A 24,767-nucleotide genomic window follows, 5' to 3' on the forward strand; every position below is an offset into this window, starting at 1 on the left:
AAAGGGATGTGGGAGTCGGACAGAAGAGAGGATACCGGCATCTGGGTGGTGTGGAAGGAGGCACCCGAGTCGGCGATCCACTCGGTGCTGACCGGCGGCGTCAGCCCCATGGTGCTGAAGGACTGCGCCACGCGGCCTGGTCCCACCTCCCAGCCAGGTCGGTGGCTGGCTGGCTTGAGCAGGTGGAGTCCAGGACGGCGCAAACAGGGGAGCAGCACCGGCGAACATGGCCACCGGCTGGAGCTGAGGACGCCCCCACCCCCCCCCCCCCCCCCGCGACTCTGAAACGGCCACATCGAGATGCGCCCAGGGTTAAAAAAACGACCGGAACCGGTCCGGAAACCGCGGTTACCGGTTCCGGTTTGGGTCGGTTTCAAACCGGACCAAATTTGAATTCAAAAAAAATGAAAAATTCCTAAAATACTTCAAGTTGCGACGAATCTAATAGTGACAATTTTTTTCAAATATTTGTTCATTTAGTATACTTTGCGAGCATTTGAAGTTAAACAAAAAAAATATGCATACAAAAATATACAAATACAATATAAAACATGTTATACATTGTATTAATTTAAAAGTAGTACAAAAGAGGGTTGGAGGGTTCATTTAGGCTAAAACATGTTATACAAACATTCATTTAGTATACTTTACGGGCATTTGAATTTAAACCAAAAAAGAAAAAAAAATTAAACTTGGCCGGTTACCACTAAAACCGACCGGTTACCACTCCAAACCGGCCGGCTAACCGGTCCAAACCGTTTGAACAGTCCAATTTGAATTTGAATTTGATTGGTTTTTACCGATAACCAGTCAAATCGGTCCGGTTTATCGAAACCGGTGGCCGGCGGTTTGGACCGACTAATCGGTAAGAAAAACCTTGGATGTACCTTGGGGGTTTAAAAAAACTCATGACGTACGGAGCTTACACCTTCAGATAGCACCGCGGCGCCGTGTAACAGCGGCCTTGGTAAAATGCTTAAAAATTTAGCTTTGCAGGCTGGCATCAACTTTTGCATTCCTCTGCTTTTTGCCCCTCACTTCAAAGCCAAAAGCATCCTCAAGACGGTTTCTGCCATACGCCACTCGCCACATGTCCTCGAGTTTTCTATGGGCCCTACATGTGCTCGCCAATTAACCCGACGGATCCAGCAGCATGCACATGGTAGCATCCGAGAAGAGCAGGACCGAAGGCACCATCACACCAGGCATGTGTAAGGAGCCGGAATCTCTGTCGCTGTCCCAAATCGTCAACAAGCACATACAAATACAAACGTGCAAAAATGACGCAGAAATATATCATTGAGAATACAAACATCGTGTGATTGTCAACGACAGAGGCTTTTACACTCCGCGTCAATAATATACAGGACTAGTACCCTTAACAGCTCCAGGCCTCCTAGTACCAACAACTGTTGAACAAAGTGATCGACTAAAAACGTCGGCTATTCGACTGTATAAAGTCACCTAACGGGAAATACCAGCTTATCTACTGAAAGACAATGTTTCGGTGGGGTCATCTCTGCACAACTTTATATATCCAGGGCAAAGTGGGGAAAGACGAGGAGATGCTGCCCCGATCATACTGAAAAAGCCTCCTCTGAAACTAGCTCAACAGCTCTGAAAACCTGAGCAACACGCCCCCGACTATGGCACACTTTATTTCAAGCCAGAAATTTCAGCCCTTGCTTGGTATTGGGTAGTGGCTCATCATTCAAATTCCTAACTTGCCTAGTTATAAATTTTTACAGGTCTCTCAAATGAATGCCGATTCTGCAAAATGAACATATGATAAACATTACAGACCCCAAGAAAATTGATATGAAGTCAGTAGCACAACGAGAAGCATTGGGAACAATGTGCTAACAGTACCTGATTAACCGTGTGTGCCTTCCTAGGAGCTGTGTCTGGATGTTCCAGTCCAAGATACTGCTCCCAAGCTCCATACATGTTTCTCTGGATAGGGAAGTCAGGCGAAAAAAGTTCAGATATTAGCAAAGATAAATAAAAGCTACAGGCAACAATTGCTTCAGCAAATATACCTGAAATTTTGTAGCCACAATATCTGAATCTTCAAAATAGTCTGGACGGCCAAGTGAAATGTATGCAAATTTCCACTACCAAATAATGAACATTGGTTACTACAGAATGTTAACAGAATAACAGGTAAATAAACACTGTAATCAATCAAACCTCTGTTAAATTCAAGTTGGCACTTGAAGTGTCTGACTGTTCATGAATTAAACATCTCTGAACCAGATGGTTTTTCCAGGAACTAATAAATGCAAGCCACAAGACACACTACCCTATTCTTGGCACTGTTTCTTAGAAATGTAGCAGGAGGTTCTACTGAATGTTTTCATGATTACTAAAAAGAAGCTTTTCAGAGGGGGGGGGGGATGTTAGGCACTAGTTAGACAGTGAGAGTGGCATTACCTTTGAGAAATCCTCATCTGGAACCTTAAGCTTTTTCTGTATACGTTCCTTTATAGAAGATAGGGATTCGTCCTCACGAATAACCATAAAAAATGGCTCTCCGAAGTTCTGAACTTGCTGTTGACAATAAGATAAATATTCAGCATATCTTTTAACTATACAACCAAACATGCTATTACAATTACTAAATAGCAGCACTGCCATCCATCCCATCCATATCATAAATCCTAAACAAATTTTCAGGAATTTAAACGAGAATGAGCATTATAATAGGGGTGCAAAGAGGTGACCCTTAGGTGCACCTCCAACCCTCTTTAGTTCAAAATTTTGTACTACTTTTCCAAAATAGGATCCCACTTTGGAGTAGTACAAAATTTTGAACTAAAGAGGGTTGGAGGTGCACCTGAGGATCACCAATTTGTACCCCTACATTATAATATCAGACATAAGCATAACAAGGCATACATAACAGCAACTGGGATATGTGAATGAGATAAAAAAATATATCAAATAATAATACTAATCTTAAACAAAGAAAGTAAGCATTAGAGTAAGAGCAGTGACCATTAAAAAAGCTCGACCAACCTAGGACTAGGAGAATAAGGTGGCATTTTAAATAAGAAACAGGTAGTCAAATTCAATATGGGTTGTGGAGGGGTACAGACACCCACCAATTCTCCTAGAATTGACAATAATATCTTAAAAAAAAAGATAATGTTATCAAAGAATAAAAAGGCAGAATCTGTTAAATATAACACGAACAATCTGACAAACTTTACAGCAGATTACAAATTTATAAAAACATCGTGACTAAAATCATTTCTTTGAATGCCCGGTACTACTTGTAACTTGCTATAACCAAACGAATTGCACCGTAGATTCTGGACCTTAAGATGTATTTTTTTAGAAGCGCACAATGAAAAAAAAAATGTTTGGATCGCGGCATTTAGATGAATATTTAGTCAAATTTCCATCATTACCGTTTGGTTTTGAGTATCTTTTGTAAAATGATATACATGAATCAAGCGGTCAAAGGGACCAAGGTTTTTCTCCTCCTCTGGAACCTAAAAAGAGAAGGTAAAATAGCCAGATAAATAGGAGAGAAATATGAACCAGTCAACACCAATATAGTTATGAAGCATGAACATACCTCCTCTGCACGCAATGTCCAGTACTGATCATTAATGTTTTCTATTTTTTCACTTGGTGCAAAAACCTGCAGGAATCCCAAGTTAGATAAATAACAGTAATAACCTCTGAAATTTGGTAGTATTTGATACATGTGTAATTAGCAATGTACACATATAAAGCATACTGTGACAGAATTAATTGCAAGTAAGAAGCTATTAAACCAACATGGGTAGCACCTTGTATATCTTGTGATAGAAGACCTCAAGTAATCTTAGCTCAGCATTAGGATGAGACAACTCAACCTGATTGGATACAGGACAAAACGTCAACCAAACAATAAAAAGGACCCCATAACCAGAGTGTGGCGAATACAGACAACAAAATAAGGGATAATAATACATACCTTTGATTTGATATCATTTAGCACATCGCCAACAGTGCTGTTCTTTGGCAATCTTATACTGTGAACTGACACCTGATAAAATTTGCTTTAGGACTAGTAAACATACAACGCAACTGCCCTTACTAAAGAGTCCAGGAAAATAACCTCATCTTTTGTGGCATGATGATAAGTAACTTTCAATGTCTTCAGCGCTTGTAATTCTGGAAGTGGTATGTCCAATACCTCATAGTACAAAATATCAGAAGTCTGATACATGAAAATCAACAATGTCATTCCCCAGTTTACTTGCATAGAGGTCAATTGTAGCATAGATAAAAAAACAGTGCAGTGACCTGGTTATAGTGAATCAACATGTCCAGTAGACGTTCAACGCCTCTGTACTTTATTGGTTGAGGCTTAGGTTGTTGTGAATAACAATTATGTGATGTAAGCCGAATTTTAGATGGGTCATCCACTCCAAGTTTTTGAGCCACTTTCTCCACAACTTCATCATACGTGAAAATCTTTGACCTGTACATGCAAAAAAAGAAAAGAAAAACATTTAGTAGCATACAGAATATCACAGTTTGCTAATCACAACATCCCACATTCTTACATCTCTAGACAAAAATCATCCTCCTTGGGCTTCTCCAGTGAACGGAAGTGGACCACCTAAATATTACAGCAGAATTTATAACACGAAAAAGGTAGTACAATCTACAATGAATGATGATGATGTCAAGATGCAACTTGCATCCTCATGATCAGATAATAGAGAAAACAGAATACAAATATGGCAAGAAGAGCATAGGAGAGACCATATATAACAATCAGTGATGTTGTGCAAAGTGTTCTTTTCTTTTCTGTAGTGCAATTAATCAACAACTTGCCTAGTGTAAAGAAAATAGAAAAATCAAATTCCTTAGTGCAACGTTTTCTTTTAGATCTTTCATGTACAATGCTGGGGACTCAAATAGCATGATACTCAGTATAATTCTAGCACATGGGACGCTCTACATTACCTGTCGGTTACGTATATACACCAAAAAGGATGGGACATCAGGGAATCTATATCGGTCAGCACTATCTGGCTTTGGAGATTTTTGAAAACAAATTATGTCCCCATCTTCAAGCTGTGAACACAAAAGAGTCGAGGTAAGAAAGCATATCAGGAACAAGTACAAAATTAAGTTACAAACAAACTGGCACTGGGCATTACCTGACAAGATCGAAACAAAAGCCTGTTATCAATGTATTCACACATCACATTGGGCTCAAACTTAATTTCCTAATGTTGATGAAAGAAAGAAGGTATAATAAGATAACGAAATGTTATATAAGCAAACTACATAAATATCATCAGGAAATAAACAGTAAGATAATGAACCAGAATGATGTGCATACTACATAAACATCAGCAGTGTAGGCTATCTTAAGAGACTAACCTCATAAAGTTCAATATCATCATCTTGTGAAAACCCAGCTAACATCCTTAACTTTGGCAGAATGTCCAGTGGTCTTCCTGAAGCCTTTACAAAGAGCCTACCAACATACCTGAACAATCCATTCAGCAGAAGAGTAAATATCCAACCAAAAAATCAAGTAGTATATGACACAGACAGTACTGAGTTGGAAAGTATGGAAAGTACCGCAGCTCTTCCTTTTCAGGGTCATAGAGTTTGAAGAAAAGAAATATATCTTCTCTTGTCTTCTCTGGAAGAGGAAGAGGCTTAAGGTCCTATTTCACCCGCAAAAAAATGATAACATATTTTATCAGTTTTAGACCATATGAACAGGTTGCTGAAATAAAAGCTTAAAATTGCAGGCCAGGTTGGTTCATATATAACAATGCTTAAGTGAGCCACATTACTCTCTGCTTAACTTGCCAACAGTGAAACGGCTAAAATTAGTGTCATTCATCCTTGCTCTTTCCAAAAGTCTGCCTATTATGTGTGATGAGGCTAAGCTGGAAACAAGTTTGGCATGCCTAACTTATGACTAGCAAGGAAACACTACTCCATTATGATCAAACTTGCCCAAGGAATAAATAAAAGCTCACAGCGAAGAAGCTATTACCAGTCCAAGTTCAACTTCCAAGAACAATTTCAGTTCAGCGTTGTGGGCCTTGTTCACCTGTTCCTTCAACTGCCCAACCTATATAAAATGCTCTCCTTTAGAACTGGCATGCTCACGTACATGAAAAACTAGTATACAACTCAAACATAAGGATTCTACAATGGGTAGAAAAGAATTAAAAGTATCTTCATTTGAATGCGAATTCTCAAAGTTACAGTCTGAGTGGTAAAAATATATCTGAAAACAACTCTCCCACTACATATACTGATGTGTGTTAGGCAGTCGAACAAAAATAAAATTTCAATGACTGATGATACATTAGCGTTAGTCAAGTGAAGTTTTTCAACCATAAGTGACTCAACAAGATATTAGCGCAAGTGAGCTGAAAGCATGATATCTATTAAACAGTAATCAAACTTAGAAAATCAGAAACTTAACATTCAAAAGAAGCATACATCTACGAAGACAAACATATGCATAATCCATGTTCCAAATTAGTATGGGTTATGCACTTTTCCAAACATTACACAACTGGTCTAAAAACAACAGGGTAACGAACTGGAGATGATATGTATCTACAAGTCTATTCTGTTAGTCAAATTGCTTGACAGAGTGCAGCACAATATATATGCACAATTAAAGAAATAACTATGCCTAGGCATCCTTTAGTCCAATTAAATGTGTAATAAAATCATCTTACAGTGTGCGCTTCGTCTTGAGGAGACAATGGCCGGTTGGGCCGGTAAGTATGGTTTTGCCGCTTGGCCCACAGCCAAAATCGTTGAAACTGTGTAGGAATACCAAATTCCTTCGCTACCTCCTCCTGTAAAGCATTTCATAAACATTATCAGTATATCAACTATGAAATTTTATTTTAAGCAAGGAAAAGAATAGGTCATTCTAGCAGCAGTGCACATGAATCACACATAGATTCATTAGATCAGCTATAGGCCTTAACCAACCATCAAATAATTACTTAAGCTGTAAAAGGGGACAACAAAAACAAACAATTATTGCACCATTTCAAGCCTCTGTGCACTACTTAAATCTTGAACTATGGACCTCAGTTGGTCTAAAAGTAACGTGTGGAATCACTAGTAGCCTACTTGAGTTCTTCAGTAACAACCAGCAAATTGACTCCTTTGATAGGAATATGCCAAGATACACCATCAGATCATGTCAGTACCTTGAATTGAGTAAAGGTCATCTGCTTTTGGATACGGAAGCTTGGAACTTTATCATGATCAACAAGATCAAAATATATGTCTTTCCCTATCTGAGCTTTCAAGTCATCATCCCTCGCAACCTATATATAATAGGAATCTGTGTAAGATAACTAAGCCGAAAAGACAAAAAGATGCTGAGGCTTGGATAAATCATGTCATATGCAAAGAAGGTTGCCTAAAACACCTTGATGATGGTATAGAGGTGTGCCTCAGCTTTCTCTTTTTTCCTGCGCTCCTTCTCTTCACGGTCTTTTTCCAATCTAATCTGAGAGCAGATGGACGTATTAGAGCCTACAAAAGAAGAAACCCTGAAACTCAAATCTTAGGGTAGGGCTTACACGAAGATGCTCTGCTATGTCTTTCTCATCCACATTACAAATAATTTTGTCCTTGTCACTTTCACGGATGTACACAAGCATATATGCATTTGAATATTTGGTAAACTTGAAAGGAGTGTTGTTTAAGCCAGGATTTGTCTGAGGTAGCTGCAAAACGAAATTGATCAGCTCAATGTCTACCAAGATGCTGAATAAAAGAATTGTAACCTCATAAATTGCAACATACCTCCTCCTCACCGCCATATTGTTCTTCCAGTGCCTTCTTTGCATCTTCCTTTGTTACACGCTCATCATCAAACTTGAACCTAGAAAATTTTAGCTCAGTGAGTACTTAGAATGAACAAACAACTAGTCGTCAAAGAAGTATGTGCAAGATGATCGATCATAAGAGTAGGATCATAGCCGAATGTTCCTTTGTAAGAAAACGGAAAGTGGACCTACCATTGATCAGAAAGAGTAGGTCGTATGAAAGCATAATAATGTCCACCATGAACACCACCACTATGGACAAGAACACTGCAAGAGAATAACTTTGATGAGCTGCATTGATATAAAAAATAATAACAGAAATGCATCATCATGAAAACACCCTTTAAGTTTAACTAGACAATCTAGCATTTCCAACTACTGGATTTGAAATATTAATGCATGCAAGTAGACAGAAAATCATTTGAAAGATATAAAGATATCTCCCTGACCTGTGAAGGGTGTAAAGATTCCGCACATTCCTGTCAGCATCAGGTGATAAATATTTTCCATTATCTCTATCAAGATCCAACTGAAGTGGGAACTCGTACCGATCGTTAATCTGTGATTCACAACAGATGGTAACCATCCTTAAAAGGCTACAAATTAAATTATGAACGGATAAATGTCACCCAGTCACAACTCACAATAAAGTTAGAGCCTTTAGGAATTTCAGCGCATATAAACACATTTTTGTTAATGCATTTGAACATATAAACAAAAAAACAAGATAAGTAATATGTTCACATGCCGAAGAACAAAAAAAGGAATATGTATAATCACATGTGATAAGCGTAGGATATTACAAAGTATACAATCATAAACTTGTTTGGCACTGAGTGCATATCATCATATGTTAGTGCATATTTCCTCAACTTACATGACCTACCATATTCTGCATCTATGGATTTCAAGAAATTTTCTATCTTTTTCCCCTTTTGGGGGGCATATGACAAAGTACCGAGAAATGTCATGTGGTGGGCCTTGGAGAAGCACAAAGTCCCAACTAAGTACATTACCCTCATTAAGGATATGTACAAGGATACGACGACGTTTGTCCGGACATGTGATGGCAACACCACTGACTTTCCTATTAACATAGGCCTACACCAGGGGTCAGCATTGAGCCCTTATTTATTTGCTTTAGTGATGGATGAGGTCACAAGGGATATACAAGGTGAGATCCCTTGGTGTATGCTCTTTGCTGATGATGTGGTGCTAGTTGACGAAAGTAGGGCCGGGGTTAATAGGAAGTTAGAGCTGTGGAGACGCACGTTAGAGTCGAAAGGGTTCAGACTTAGTAGGACCAAGACCGAGTACATGATGTGCGATTTCAACGCGACTAGGCATGAGGGGGGAGACGTTAGTCTAGATGGGCAAGTGGTGGTCCAGAAGGATACTTTTCGGTATTTAGGATCGGTGCTACAAAAGGATGGCGACATTGATGAAGATGTTAGGCATAGAATTTCAGCTGGCTGGTTGAAATGGCGGCAAGCTTCTGGCATCCTTTGTGACAAGAGGGTGCCACAAAAGCTAAAAGGCAAATTCTATAAGACAGCAATTCGTCCGGCGATGTTATACGGTGCTGAATGTTGGCCTACAAAAAGGCGACATGTCCAGCAACTGAGTGTAGCAGAGATGCGGATGTTGCGGTGGTTTTGCGGGCACACAAGGAGGGATAGAGTCCGGAACGAAGTTATTCGGGATAGGGTCGGGGTGGCACCAATTGAGGAGAAACTTACCCAGCATCGGTTGAGATGGTTTGGACATGTCCAACAAAGGCCTCCTGAGGCGCCGGTGCGTAATGGGGTTCTTGAGCGGGTCGATAATGTAAAGAGGGGTAGAGGTAGACCTAAACTGACGTGGGATGAGTCGGTTAAGAGAGACCTTAAGGATTGGAATATCTCTAAAGAGATAGCTTTGGATAGGAGCGCTTGGAGACTAGCTATCAATGTGCCTGAACCTTGAACTTATTTCTTTCGGGTTTCATCTCTAACCTACCCCAACTTGCTTGGGAAAAAAAGGCTATGTTGTTGTTGTTGTTGTTGTTGTTTCCCTTTTGGGGGGCTCTTGCTGGGTATTAATTTGTAGCCTACTCAAACTTGCTTTTAAGAGAAGGGTTTTTTATGTATTTGAAATGTGAAAAATGCACTTTCTGAATAGTACATATCATGAACATAAATTCAGAGTCCATTTTTTAAAAGGGAAATGACATTAGAATAAGTTATATTATCGCAGCTTCAGTTTGAAGTGCATCACTTGTCAATGTCATCACAATGTAACAGCCTGATGCATTCATTAGTATTTAATCGGCACATTTTTACAGCTAAAATTGACTAGCAGAATTTTTATCGATCACCGTAGAAGATATCATTGTTACATGTATATGGCAGCCTATTTTTTACCAAAATAATTCGAAATAGTTTCATCCAGTATGTAGCTTGGAAGCAATATTAATAATAAAAAACCGCCAAAAAATGTCCTCTGTCCGAAAAAAATCAGAACACATAAATTAGGCCTGAATAGAACGCACAAAAGGAAACACATGAAGTTTTTCAGTTCATGTTTGGTGCTTCAAGATTCTGCTTAAGCTAAGAATACATATTGCCATATATAATCACGTTCAACTGAAAAGCTTTAAACTTCTGAAATACCGAAAAGCAAATAAATTGATAAATAAGAAAAACTAATTAGGCACTGATACAAACCTTCACCATTGTATCACGCATGAAATCATATTCAAAACGTTTTAGCTGAAGTTGTAAAACAGGAGGGAAGTCAATGAAAAGAACTCCTTTCTTTGCATCCTGAAACAAGAGAAGAGTTTCTTCTAAAAACCCATATACAAATAAATGATAAATCAGGCTTTTTTAGTTGCCTTGTCAGATATTCGCAGAACCAGTTAGTTAAATGTATATGCCACTCAGTTTGATTAAGCTTATAAAAACAAATAAATAAATAAGGGCGGATTACTTTAGGCAGTGATCACCTAGCTCAGTGGGAGGTGTGGGCGTACATAGAAACCACCCAGGTTTAAGGTCCTCTTCGAACCTGGTGTCTAATTCTTCTTATTTACAATGCCACCTAGTTCCTCCTAGGTTGGTCAAGTTTTTTTTATGCTGAGAATTTCAGGGATTCTTATGAAACCAGTGTGCATAAGAGGGTCACAGAAATCAATTAACGTGATAAACATCTCAACCCAACAAGACCAAGAAACAAGTGAATGAAAGTGATGGAAATCGAATCCCAAGATATGTTATATGTCAGGTCATGACTGGCTAGAAACATTATACAGAGCTCCCCCCCCCCCTCTCTCTTAATGAAATACGTGCTCAAGCACGTTCGCCAAAAAAAACAAGGTGCCCCCCTTCAATTAACTAACTGCTTTGTATTTCCATTTTCAATGTCCACTTTTACACCTGAGATGCATCTTACCACAAAATGTTTAACCTTCATATATAGTTAGGTACTTAGGTTTGAATGAATTGTGGTTTTAAGTTGAGCAGCATTCGCCAAGGTTCTTTAAGAATGAAATTTGTCCTTAACTAAGCAACTTTATATAGATTCCAACTGTTAAATAAAGGCAAGAATAGTTAGGTTCATCTTGCGGTTTTTCAATGGCCCTGTGATTATATGGTCATCCTTCCCGAGACGGAAAAGGGTTTAACTACCACAAACTCTATACAACTAACCTGAAGGCCATGCTGTTCGGCATGATACTTGTTGTCACCTTCCAGACGCTCCACCTCAACATACTTATCAAATGAAGCATAGACATCCTGACAACCTTTGACATCAAGCTGCAGATCTGCAATGGAATATACAACTAGGTTAAAAAACAGTCAGGTCTAAACTTTGTCACTCATATGTAAATAGCATCGCCACTTACCATAGAAGGATTCTTTTCTTGTTGATTTGAAATCCACATTGATACACTCGATGTAATTCATATGGTGCCCTTCAAACAATTGTTGTATTGTGCCCTCCACAACAGTTCCCTTGAATCAGCATTTTACAAGCATAATTCAGTCAGAGCTACAACAGTTCAGTAGACAACACCGAAGGATATAAAAGGAAAGACCTTACAGACGTCAAACCTTCATCTTATCTTCCAACTTCTCAGAAAGAACTCTATTTAACTCTTGAACATCATGTTGCATAAATGAATCGTGCATGTCCCACCCGAATGATTTTGTGAGCTCCTTCGTAGAGACACTGCTGTCATTATACTGCAACTTATAAAACAGTGACTGTAGAGCTAATGGAATGCTTCCCGAGGGCATATCATTTTCAGTGGTGGGCATGTGATAAACAGCCTGATAAAAATATATACAGTTAGCTCTATCCGAACAGGTTGAGCAGAAGAGCAACCATCTGTGAATTTCTCATTTGTACCTTTCTGAAATACGGGATGTGGTACAGCGTCTGTAGAAGAGAATTCATGTAGCAAGTAGCACCTTGATTTTTGAGACCAACATAACCAGTTTCCTTTTTAGAGTCATAACTCCAATAATCAACAACTTTGCACACAGCAACCTCAGCTTCCACTATACAGGTATCATTTACAAGATAACCTCTACTGGGGTTGTAGAGTTCACCCAATGGCATAAATGAAGTGAAACCCCAATCACTTTCTCGACCTGAAAACTGATGTTGTGTTTCTGCAGGGAACAAAAGTTAATTACCTAAGTTTGTTACTGAAGCCTCAAAGTGTAGAATACAATCAACATCTTGAGACATACTAGGGGGAAAAGGTGAAGGCATTATAAAAGGATGCACCTTTTCTTATTGTAAACTTGTTGTGAATTTGATTAACCACAGAGAGGCTGAACTGTGCATATCTAGTCCATCCATAGGGCAAGACTCCAGAATCGGCCACATCCAAATACATAGACAAGAATTCAACATTATTTCCTCGTGGGAAAATCAAAATTCGCCTGCAAAACAGAAAGGATGCCATCAATTACGCAAAAAATAGAACATACTAATTCAGAGGAAAATGGCAAGCAGTATGCAATTACCACTTGTAGCCTCCGACAACAAAAACTTCGGAGTAGAGCTTCTTTGTGCTAACTCTTGATAGATTCTCGATAGTCCAAGTAAATCTCGAGATTGGTGGATCCTCTATCTGTTGGTTTTCCACAGTAGCAGCTGGCTCAGCAGGCACAACTGGCATGACGAAAAAAGAAGTCATAAGTAGCTGATAAACTGAAATGCTGATCGGATAACAAAACCAGCAAATAAAAGAACAAAGCGGTCCTAAGTTGATGGTGAATAAAAGCAAAAACCATTTTTCACAAAGAACAAGCAGAAAGCAGCCAAAACACTATCAAAAATGCAAATAGTATACAGCCCCCAATAATTAGAGAAAATTTTCATATTGTTGTGATTTTGCCCACAAAAATACAACTACACCCAATCCTTCATTACTGTATAACCAAAAAAACTTACACCAGCATAAAAGTATCAGATATGCAATCACGCGCACACAGGCACAGTTTTAACAGAACTTAACTCCACAGGAATAGTAATTAGTAGTACCCACAAATACCATACATAAGCTATGAATGAATATCTATATACTAAAAAGAATAGATTGCAGAAAACATTAAGATTCAAAATTCAACAGGAATACCAAATTATAGAACAAGCCAATAGTCAATCATGGTGCATAATGAATACTACACACAACAATAACTCTGACCACAGTATTAATAGCAGGACCGCCATTCGGCACAAGAGATTAAAAGATATCATGGTATAGAGCAGCAGTAACACCAAGAGCTGAGAAAAAGATAAAATGATCATAGCAAATAAGAAACATCAAAATGCAGCTCATCTAGACAGCTGGTCTGAGTATCTACACACTACAGGTCACAGAACAACCGCTAACTAGCTGTCAACCCATATAGCACATAATGACGTGAAGTAATCGCGAGAAAGGATCCATCGAACCTTCCATTGGCTGCGTTCCGTTGGGCAGCTCCTGGTGCGGCACGAGCACCTCGTCTTCCTCCTGTTGTTGCTGCTGCAAGGGGGAAAACACGAGAGAGGCACATCTCAGATCCATTGCTCCATCCCTCAGGGAAGCCGTCAAAACCCCAAACCCTAGAATTCCGTACGCGGGGCCGGGAGGGCGCCCAGCCCTACACGCCACGCCAGAACCCCGACCCCGAGACCAACCCAGAGACCTAGGGCGAGGGCGCGCGTCCCGCCCGACGGCCGTGACGCGCGCGGCGTCGCGGCCCGATGCGGCGGGCGGGGCCCCGCGCGAGAGGAGGCGGCGAAGGAACGGGGCGCGTATCTGCGCACGCTTACCTCGGCGGGCGGCGAGGTCGCCATAGCCCGGCAGGACGCGCGCGGTGAGGGGCGGCGGGCGGGGAGGGAAGGGGCGGAGGAAGCGCGGGGTCGCCGGCGGCGATGTGGGGCCCCACCCGGAAGTGGGTACGGGGGGCGGTGGGGGAGGTGGAGATCGCGAGGGGGGCTGGGGAGGTGGAGGAGAGAGAAAGGGAGAGGGGAGGAGAGAGAGAGGTTTTGGACCCGTGGAAAGTTCCAGGCCTTGTGCGGAGGCTTGCGGGGCAAGGACGGTGCGCGGGTGGACGGCTGGGATCGAGGGCTGTGGTGGGATGGACGGTCGAGATATTATGGGCTCGACGCGGCGGGGTGCCTGATAGAACTGGGGGAGAGAGAGGGAGGGAGGGACCCCGCCGCTCAGACGCGCCGGCTTTCGCTTCGCTTCACGTTTCCTACTCCACAGTAGGAATACATTTTTAGTTTTCCACATATTTTCTCTTTTTCTCTCGTATACCAGCTAATTGCTTATCTCTCTCGCTTTATATATTTTTCTCTCCAATACTATTTTTTATATTTTTTGTTGCAAATGTTGTAGCGGATTACTTAAAGGATAGAGTGAAGAGAAGAACTCCCTGCACTTGAGTAAGAACGATGTGTGTTTTGGTGATTGTAAAAAAAATAGTATTGCTGATGGAATTGATAGTCTGTTGAAGCATCTTCCATTATCAAAAGAAGTTTTTGGTATTGGAGAGAGTATAATCTGCTAGAAATGCTCTAGTTGTGGTCGTGGCGGGGTAGGTTACTACACGTGTTCGCCGAAACCAATTTCATTGGGATCCTCCTAAAAATGGTTTTTCAGTTTCAAGTTATTATCATCTAATGATTCTCAATATGCTCGTTAGATAGAATTCCATGTCATCAATAAAATTGTTTAATGGAAGATGCAGTGTACCACGATATTGTTTATAGTATAGTTGATGCTACTCCGTTGCTAGTATTGATTCCATATCTAGCGGTCTGGAACAATGTTCTGCTAGTTTAGAGCTGATGTCCGAGTAGTGAGTGTCTTCAAATTAGTATGTATACAAATACAAATTGTTAGTTTAGAGCTGATGTCCGAGTAGTGAGTATCTTCAAATTAGTATGTATACAAATTGTTAGAAAGGTATGTTTAACTGCCTACCTTCAGATATTACTAGAAACACAGGCGTGGCAGTGCCGCGCCACCAGAGATGATAAGCCTAGGATTACTTGCCCAGTCAACACTTCATTTTGCATTATGGCATTATCAGCAAACAATTGTTGAACCGCGGACAAATTTAGTGAATTATCAGGGTGTGTCACTGCCAATTTATGTAGACTGCCATAGCAATATTAGAGCAAAAGTAAATAACATGTGCAATATCTTTTTCCGATAAATCTCCCCTCTGAAACCAAAGACAGGTAGCATCACAAAAGTTGCATCCTTATATGTGAGAAAAATCATCCTCGAAAGAAGTTGCACTGGAGAAGGATGAAAATAATGATAACGGTTACTATCCGCACACCTTGGATCATGATGCTCTCTCACCTCAAAACTGTACATGGTATTTTGGAACTGATCTGACAAAGATGGCAATCAAAAAAATCATAGCAGGAATCACAAAGGCTTAGGGACGAAAAAGCTATAGAATACGAGGAATCAAATACTGGGGGTACATACTGCAGCCCAGCAGCTGACATTTCGAACTCTTGAAACTTGCTTTTCACTTTTTCTTTAGAAAGACTTCTGAAATGTCTTCCTTTCACAATCTATCTTTGTGTAGATACAGAGGTTGAAGATACAAGTGAAATGTTGGACATAGGAGTGGCCACTTTCATGACAACGAAACACCTTCTAAGTCCGGCCCATACCGGAACCTGTAGTCGTACTAAAGTAAGCTAGGTGAGATGTCAAAACTACTCGGTCCTTAAGGTTCACCAGGGCAGCAATCATCCCTCAACATGTCAACTTGAGCCTACCACCACGGTAGCACTCACCTGCCAGTCTACCACCACGGTAGCGCCGGCTCTAGCATACCCAGCTGCCCTAGCCTCAGCCAAAACCCTTCATATCCTAGTCTCAACTCTGGATATGCATAACTACTCATATGCATGTATGAGCACACTCAATCACTCAAGTACCGGTATATGTAATCGATCCTAAACCAGGGCTACAACTAGACGTCCTCACATGGATGCAACCGCTCACGTAGGGGTCGATGAAACTTGCCTTCGCTTACGTACGCGTCGGCGGCGGCGGCTTCCTGCTCGCGGTACGGGTCTTCTGGCTCCGGCTCGCGGTACTGGCCTTCATACTCCTTGGCAGGCTCCTCCTCGGTCACTCCGTGATCTACGGGCGAAAATGGTACAACCGGCAAACAAACACAAGTAAGCTATAAATAAGCTCAAATAGAGATGAAAATAGGAGGAATAGATAGTATATGATTTGAGGAGAGTTTAGGAAAAAGAGTTACGTGAAAAGGAGTTTGATATGAAGGAGATATTGAGTTTACAGTATTGGTTGGTATTCAATTCTGAAAATAGAATGATTTGGATTAAAGTGCTCACGGCCTGATGGGTGTTTTGGGCCTTTATTAGTATTGCGGAGTTAATGGTCGGGGAGCTGCCTGCCATCTCACCTTGGCGCGGAATAGCTCGAGGAAGAGGGTCAGTTGTTGGAGCTTCGTCTCGTGAGTGAGCTGGGCTCGTGAGGAGTGGTTCAGCTAGCGGAGCAAAGCGGCTCGGTGTGCTTGGGCTGATGATGGGGCTCGTCACGGCCTCGCTCCTTTTATAGGCGAGGAGAGCAGCAGCGGCGTCGCGCAGGGACGGGCGACGGCGTGGGCTGCGGCAGCTCGTCGTCAACGCGAACAGTGGCAGCGCTGAAGGCGCGAGCGTCAAGGCGGCAAAGCTGGCGAGGACGCTGCAGCGGCGTGGGCGAGGTGGGGACGTGGAGGTGGGCGGCACGGCGTGGTATCGACGGCAGTGCGCGGTCCCGTCGTGGGGCCGGCGTGTCGCGCGTGCGCGAGCGAGAGCGAGCGCGGGTGAGGACGGCAGGGAGGGGGCGTCGGCTTCTTTTATAGACGAGGTGAGACGGTTCGCGTGGCGGAGAAAAAATCTCAGCCAGCACTGTGCGCGATGACCCCGATTTATGGCGAGGTGGGTGCCGCCATATTTGCATGACGGGTTATTTAATATTGTGAGCACTCTTGCCGGCTTCCAGGAAATGGAGTGAGTGCTGCCATGACAGGTCATTTCAAGGTCAATGGTGTGGGTACTCTGTGGCTTCCAGGGGATGATGAAGTTATGGCGAAGGAGGTAGGCGCTGTCATGATTGTCTGGGAATTATGGCGTGGTACGGTGACTCGAGAGACTTCTATGGAAAGAGACGAGATGATTTTTGTCGTACGTGCAAGCATGCGTATGCTGGTTACTGAAGGGAACGAATGTACTAACGCAAGGCAAGAGTATAAAATAGTCTGCCTATTAGTTATGTAATACCTCATATAACGTTAGTATTATTTTACGTTACTAGTTTAATTGCAACATAAGTTTTATTTTAGTGATTGTTGGAAATTGAGGTGGCCCTAATACCCACTAAGTTGGGGATCTATCCCTATGACACACCAACTCACTTCCGAGTCGATCAGCTTCTAGTTACTTAGTGTACCGGGTCCTTTTGACGGCAGAGCTGCCTTTTGCTTCCGGGAGGCAGAGCCTACCAATAAATGAAGCTGGCTTCCGGGTGATAGAGCCAACCTTCGATGAAGCCCAGACCCTTTTGTGATCCCGGGTGGCAGAGCCAACCTTCAATGGATCACAACTTATACACCAAGTACTTAAATTTAACTAGGAGACTAACACCTATAAAGACACTTACCTTATTGGAGCAATAAAGTTACAAAGGAACACACACCTTTAAGTGGCTAGCCTAGCACTCACCCTTCTAGCCCTACCACAACTCATCTACCTTGCTCATGGATGGATGCCATGGCAAGGAGGGGGGCTCTATTTATAGGTCAAGGGGAGCCATGGTATTAGGACAAGTGTCCCCCTTTTAGAGAATTCCAAAATATTCTAACATTTTCAAAATTTTATTTATTACTAAATCTAGAGTACTCCTTGGAAAATATCTCACTCTTACTTAGTGGAGAATGTTCTAGAGGGTTGCCTTGCATTTCTTTCAATAGTGATGAAAACTGGGATGTTACAACGCAGCAGCCGGAGGTCTGTTATCGCCATAAATTAACAGGATTAATTTATGGGCCGAAATCAAGATGAGCTTAAAGCAGAAGATTAAGAAGGCTTGTAAATTGGCTCCTGCGTGAGCATTTGGGCCACATGGGCCATGTATCCTTAGATTTAGTTCAAGATTAGAGATAGAGTCCGATCGGGACAAGATTAGTTTAGATTGTTTCTCAAATCTCTGGACTATAAATATGTACCCTATGTTATTCATGAAAGAAGAACGTCATCACGTCTCGCAAACAACAACTCTCGGCGCATCACCACCCCTAATCCTAGGGTTTCATCCAAGTAAGCGCCATGCTGCCCTGATCGCTTCTCGCGATCAGGGCAGCGTTGTTCTTGCTTTTACCTTGGTATTACTCGTACTGAAGCGTTTTTGATGGCCAGTAATAATAGTTATCCCGATGTTCGTAGCATGGCTTTTAGCAGATCTGTCGCACTTTGTTGCTTATCATCTACGAATATCATGTTGTCTTTACGCGATCATGTTATCATCTTATACTAGCTCTTGTTGCATATAGTTAGCTACGTAAAGGCAACACCCTGCTTCTTTTCCATCTAATAGATCTATTCTGTTATGGTTTGCTCTTATTCTTAAGAGTTGGTGTAATATCTGCTCGGTTAGGCCTTGCAAACGGATTGGATGATCCGGTGACGTGTTAGATGCTATGCTTTAGTCTTAACAGGGAATTGTTCCGGGAATCGGCTCTTGCTAGTTCTTAGGCCTCTGTTTTGGGTTACGGTTTAGTTATCTGTTACGTTTATTAGACCCAATCACGTGTAGGATGTTCCGATCTAGCGGTGAAGCTTTTACCATCGTAGATAAGATTAATTAGATTTAATTGAAGTAGTTTTACATTTATTTGCTTTATTCACCAATATCCGGATAGATGCAGATCCAATCTGACACCAAGACTCGATCGGCTCTTTAAAGCCGATGCAAGAGTCGTCCCGGGGAGCCGACCACGGCTCGGACTTATGTTTCCACGTGTTTGTGTATGCAGGCAATCGTTTCAAGCACGTTCGCAGCTTTCTGATCGGGTATAGGTCAGGTGGCACGCCCGACGTTCTCCGGAAACTCCGGGCGCGTGACGGAATTGCGGGCTGTCGATGAGGGAGCAGTGCCTGCCAGCGCCTCGGCGACCTCCCGGCTCTTCGTGTTGCCTGTCACTGCTCGCCGGTGGGTTTCGACCGACAACACATTCTGGCACGCCCAATGGGACATTCATCAACAACAACGCCCACCGCAGAGATGGCAGGAGCTCAGGACCAAGCATCGGTGCTGCTGGTCACCAAACCTGTCACGTATGAAGAGCTGACTACAGAGCACAAGCAAAAATACGATGAGGTCAAAGCTCAGTTCGAAGCCGATCTCATCGGCTCTTTTGAGAGGACCCGTAACCATGGCATCAGGTGGAAGGGGTTCTCACCAGAGGGCGCTCTCGACAACGTTGATCTGTCCGTGCCTTCAGAGGAGCGTACCAGGGCCCTACGTCAGGAGATGAACTACATGGTGGCTCATGTGCTTCATCGACACTCAGAGAGCCTGGTGAACGAGCTCGAGCGCATGGCATATCGCGTTGTCCAGGAGGTGATCAAGAACCAGTACTCCCCGTCGGGACCAGTCCTGGGGAGTCACAGGGGGAAGCTGCACTGCAAACCAGGCCACCAGTGTCCTACTCGCTCGCGGCAGCAGGACAACAGAGTTCGCCGTTCTACGTCGTCCACAAGATCGGTGGTGACCCCGGAGAAGGCCAGTTCTTGACCGAGCCACCCAAGGAGATCTCGCACGGCAACACGTGTGCCTACATCCCTGACAGCGTCAACCCAACACGCTCGGTGCAGTTGGTAAACCCAGGAGCTTCTGGAGCAGACGCGGAGAAACAAGCGTGGCTGGCAAAGTACGCTACCGGGCCGAGTGCTGAGCCATCGGCCCCAGGAGTTCTTGGTGTGGAGCAGGTCAGTGCAATACTGAGAGACCAGTCCGGCATCCTGCCCAAGAGAAAAGCGATCGGCTATTCCAAGCCGTATCTAAGTGACTATGACTTGATCCCATTGCCTCCCAAGTATCGGCTCCCTGAGTTCACCAAGTTCAACGGGTCAGAAGGAGCCAGCTCCATAGAGCATGTGAGCCGTTACTTAACGCAGCTTGGGATGATTTCAGTATCGGATCCGCTGAGGGTCCGTTTCTTCGGCCAATCTCTTACAGGCCCAGCTTTTGGATGGTACGCGTCATTAGCCCCAGATTCGATTCGAACTTGGAGGCAGCTGGAAGATCAGTTCCATACCCAGTATCACTCAGAGGCTGCTGAAGCTGGGATTGCCGACCTCGCCCAAGTCAGGCAGAAGCGAGGAGAGACTGTGTTAGAATACATACAGCGCTTCAGAGAGGTCAAGAATCGATGCTACTCATCACGCATTACGGAGAAGGAAGCAGTCGATCTGGCAGTTCTAGGACTCGCTAAGCCGATCAAGGATACGACTTTCCAGTTGGAGTTCACATCTCTGGCGCACTTGGTGCAGAAGCTTACTGCATATGAGCTTTACCATCCTGAGCTGTACCAGGACAAGTTCAAGCGCCATGTGAACATGGCCCAAGCGGATGAATCTGATGACTCTGGCGAGGAGCAAGAAGTGGCCGTGGCAGAGTGGACTCGGGGGGCAAACCCCGTTCCATGCAAATGGGTTAAACAGCAGGGGCTTGTGAAGGGCTTCGACTTCGACGTGACCAAAGCAGAGCAGATATTTGATCTGCTCCTAAAGGAGAAGCAGTTGAAGCTCCCAGAGAATCACAAGTTGCCAACCGCACAAGAGCTGCAGGGGAGGCTATACTGTAAATGGCACCACTCGTTCACTCATGTCACGGGTGAATGCAAGGAGCTGCGTCGTCAGATCCAATCGGCAATCGAGCAAGGCCGATTAATCCTGGCCCAACACACGATGAAGGTTGACATGAAGCCCTTCCCACAAGCCAACGTGGTAGAGTTGTCAGACTTCACTCCTACAAGCCAGAATTTTTCATTCCAGATCAACATGGCGGGGCCTGTACGCCGTCGTGACGAGCAAAGGAGAGAGGCCATTTCTGGCAAACGGCCCCAGGATCAAAATGAGCTAGGGCGACAGCATATTACCGAAGAGCAAGTGCGTCACATCCGTAATCAGCTTCTAGCTTCTGACCGGCTTCTGGAAAAATATGAATATCAGCACATGATGCGTCGCCGATATCAATCGGAAGAAGAGGAGTACGGGTACCGCACAGGGAGGACGCTGGGAAGGCGCCAGGCTGTACGCGACCACTGGCATTGCCCGTTCTTCAGGTACTGCTGGAATTCCGGCATGAGCCGATTGCCCACTATAGATGATTGTCTGGAGTGCAGGCCTCGGACACGCCAATCAGGCGATACTTCGGTGTTTCGACGCTTGGGGCCCAAAGTGCGTCATGAGGAACATGTTGAGCGGTCGACCAAGGGTGATTCTGAGCCAAAAGAAGAAGACATGTATCATCACCCACGGTGGTGTCCTGACGGGCTTAATCGCTCGCAGAAGCGCAGAGTGCAGCGCTTGCGCAATCTAGAAGAGGCAGAAGCAAGATACCTTGACGTGCTGAGGAAGGCGCGTCCAGACCTCGCGGAACAGGTCAGGCACCCACGAAGGGTGGAAAGGCGCCCTCCAAGGAAAGAGTGGCGCCCCAAGCAGGCAAAAGCCGATGAGAAGCCATCGGCTGATGTGAACATGGTGTTCGTGCTCCCGTCAGAATTCCGGGCACCCCAACCGAAGGATTTGCCCATTGCACAGTTGGATCTTGGCCCCCGGCCGATTATCTTCGAGAAGCCAAAGGAAAAAAGCTACAAACATTTGAAGGGGCTGTATCTCAAGGGCTTCATCAATGGTAAACCCGTTAACAGAATGTTGGTTGACACCGGTGCTGCAGTCAACCTGATGCCATATTCAGTGCTGCGCCGGTTGGGGCGTTCTTCTGCCGACCTAATCAAGACCAACGTAACGCTCAATGACTTCAATGGGCAGCCATCAGAGGCAATGGGGGTTCTTAATGTGGAGCTGACAGTGGGTCGCAAGACGATCCCGACTTCATTCTTCATCGTCAACAGCAAGAGTACTGTTGGCGCTCCTTAAGTATCCATTTTATCCCCTGTTTAACTTTGATAATGGCATGGAATTTAATATCAAAATCACTAACCATCCTAACCTCGGGCCAATTATTGGTCGTTTTCACGTTTGCACATATATTTTGGAGGTACTTCAGTTTTTGCAGGTTTTTGACCAATTTTGGAGCATGAAATGGCGAGGCCCACGATCATGCGATGACACGAAGAATGATGAAGGCCAAAGCCCGAACAAAGGATCAAAATGCCATGATGATTAGAGGCCCATTCATGCACATCCACCCTCCAATGAAGCCCAAAAGACAAAGCCCACAAGATAAGATTGAGATACTTCGGAGCTAAGCAAAGCAAAGAGATATTTAAGGAAGGATTTTCCATCCTATCCTTCTCCTCGAAGAAATCTCAAAGATAACGATGTCTAAAGGGGTGCAATCGTGAAAGACATGAACTCTAGAAGATTCCAGGAGACTTGGGGAGAAAGTTGAGCACCAGCCGACGAAGGAAAGACCCAGGCCGGCCGGCCTAGGCTCATTGGGCCGGCCGACCCATACCTGTTTTAGGTCGGTTCGACCTACCCTTTGACCGAGGGTTCCCTGAGGCTATTTAAAGACCCCTCCCCAAGGTTCACGCAGAGAGCAATTCGGAAGACGACGCCAAGGAGCAGAGAAGATAGAGGGACACCTCTCGGAGAGCCGAGGGTCGTGCTAGTTGTCTAGGGTTTGCCCTAGCCGACGTGGGAACCTTGCAAGGAAGACCACGTCGGAGTTCTGGAGCTAGGATCATCAAGATCAAGGTAGGGCCCTGGTTGTGATCTTGTGATGTACTATCATTCATGGTGAAGTTATTTGTGTTTTCGAATGTTTAGCGACCATGTTCTCCTCTTTCGATTTCGTTCTTTTCTTTGGGTTCGCTTCATCTTAGATCTATTATCGAGATAGATCACTTAGCATGATCTTATAGTCATGGTGGCTAGAGGTTCATGGCGGAACTACCAAAGTGAGTTCGACTTGCTTCAGGGTATCCCGTTTAAAAGGGGGGGCGTCGTGACAGGCCGTCTCCACAGAGTAGGTTGGGTATCGAGGGATCGGATTGGAGATTTTGGGTTTAAAGAGGCTTTTCATTGAGATTCACATCCATCTTACTTCACTTTATCTAGCTGGAACTACAACATATGCATGATCTAGGTGATCTAGATTGGTTATCTCTAACTTTCTCTTGCTACATTCGGTGTTTGTCGTGTTTTTAGTAGATTAGATTCGTTTTCACCATCTCACACAAAGGAATCTCTATGCTAGTAGATTGTTTCTTGTCTCTTTGGTTCCGTGGATTGATAAACCTTGGGGGAATACTCTAAGGGAAAAGCTACACGAAACCGTGCGCTTGCGGTATATAAATCGGGGGCGCTAAGGAGCGTCAACAAGCTTTTCTGGCGCCGTTGCCGGGGAACCATCGATTTAAGATCCAATCTTACTTGCATTCGTAAATATTTCTTGATTTTTCTTTTTGACCTTTTTAGATCTTTTATTTTTCTGAGCTAACTAAAAAAACGGATCTATTCCACGAAAATCAATCTAATCTAGAGTTTGTTTTATTTGTCCTCTATGTTTTAGATCTTGTATATTCATCTTTTAGATCTCGTATATATTTTTCTTTTTTTTCACTAACCCCTAACAGGAGTTGGACGGGAGCCTCTCCAACAAACCCGAAAATTTTGTGGATGATCCAGAAAAAATTTACAGGCAAAGGAGACGAGAAGCACGATCAAGGAAGCCGGAACTAGTAGATCCAGAAGTTGAAGCCGACGATTCATCATCTTCACCTCAAGCAACTCCACCAACAAGTCCAAAGGAGGCACCACTTCACCAAGGGATGGCGCTACCGGAGCCAGAGCGTACGATCGGAGATCTATGCACTCCGGACGTTCGGGACTTGCCGATCCAAAATCTCGACAACATCGGAGTTCCATTCGAGTTCAAGACTTCAATCATAAGGATGGTGCAAAGCTCGCCCTTCACTGGAAAAGAAGACGCTAATCTACATCTTCAAGCGTTCCTCCAACTATGCCGCACCTTCGGCATGCAAGGGATGACTCAAGATCAAATAAGAGCGAGGCTCTTTCCATTCTCTCTACTTGGGAGAGCGCTGCAATGGTTTCATTCTCTACCACCACACACGGTGCAAAATTGGGAGTCCTTGATGAAAGAGTTCATGACGGAGTTCTACTCACCGGGCAAGACCCAGATTCTGCGCA

The 24,767-nt window shown here is 43.5% G+C and overlaps 1 protein-coding gene across 2 annotated transcripts; it reads right to left on the bottom strand.

Moving 5' to 3' along the window:
- Positions 1-1,269: 1,269 nt before the first annotated feature.
- LOC120662607 (ubiquitin C-terminal hydrolase 12-like) lies at positions 1,270-14,314 on the bottom strand. Of its 2 annotated transcripts, none has more exons than XM_039941721.1 (32): positions 14,151-14,314; positions 13,788-13,860; positions 12,854-13,001; positions 12,612-12,769; positions 12,228-12,493; positions 11,930-12,148; positions 11,722-11,830; positions 11,525-11,640; positions 10,541-10,639; positions 8,285-8,394; positions 8,028-8,102; positions 7,813-7,891; positions 7,587-7,733; positions 7,433-7,513; positions 7,209-7,328; positions 6,723-6,845; positions 6,023-6,100; positions 5,596-5,684; positions 5,392-5,500; positions 5,166-5,234; positions 4,969-5,079; positions 4,563-4,618; positions 4,300-4,477; positions 4,112-4,213; positions 3,968-4,039; positions 3,801-3,866; positions 3,584-3,649; positions 3,414-3,497; positions 2,434-2,550; positions 2,040-2,114; positions 1,870-1,953; positions 1,270-1,770 (listed from the first exon to the last, which is right to left on the bottom strand). In XM_039941721.1, exons 1-32 carry the CDS (start codon positions 14,172-14,174, stop codon positions 1,729-1,731), a joined length of 3,345 nt encoding a protein of 1,114 aa, XP_039797655.1. In that variant the 5' UTR covers positions 14,175-14,314; the 3' UTR covers positions 1,270-1,728. The 2 variants fall into 2 exon arrangements, with proteins under 2 accessions (XP_039797655.1, XP_039797660.1); XM_039941726.1 differs by having other exon boundaries at positions 13,788-13,857; positions 14,151-14,297.
- Between the last annotated feature and the right edge of the window lie 10,453 nt (positions 14,315-24,767).

Source organism: Panicum virgatum, chromosome 2K (assembly GCF_016808335.1).
Source record: "Panicum virgatum strain AP13 chromosome 2K, P.virgatum_v5, whole genome shotgun sequence".
Lineage (NCBI taxonomy): Eukaryota > Viridiplantae > Streptophyta > Magnoliopsida > Poales > Poaceae > Panicum > Panicum virgatum.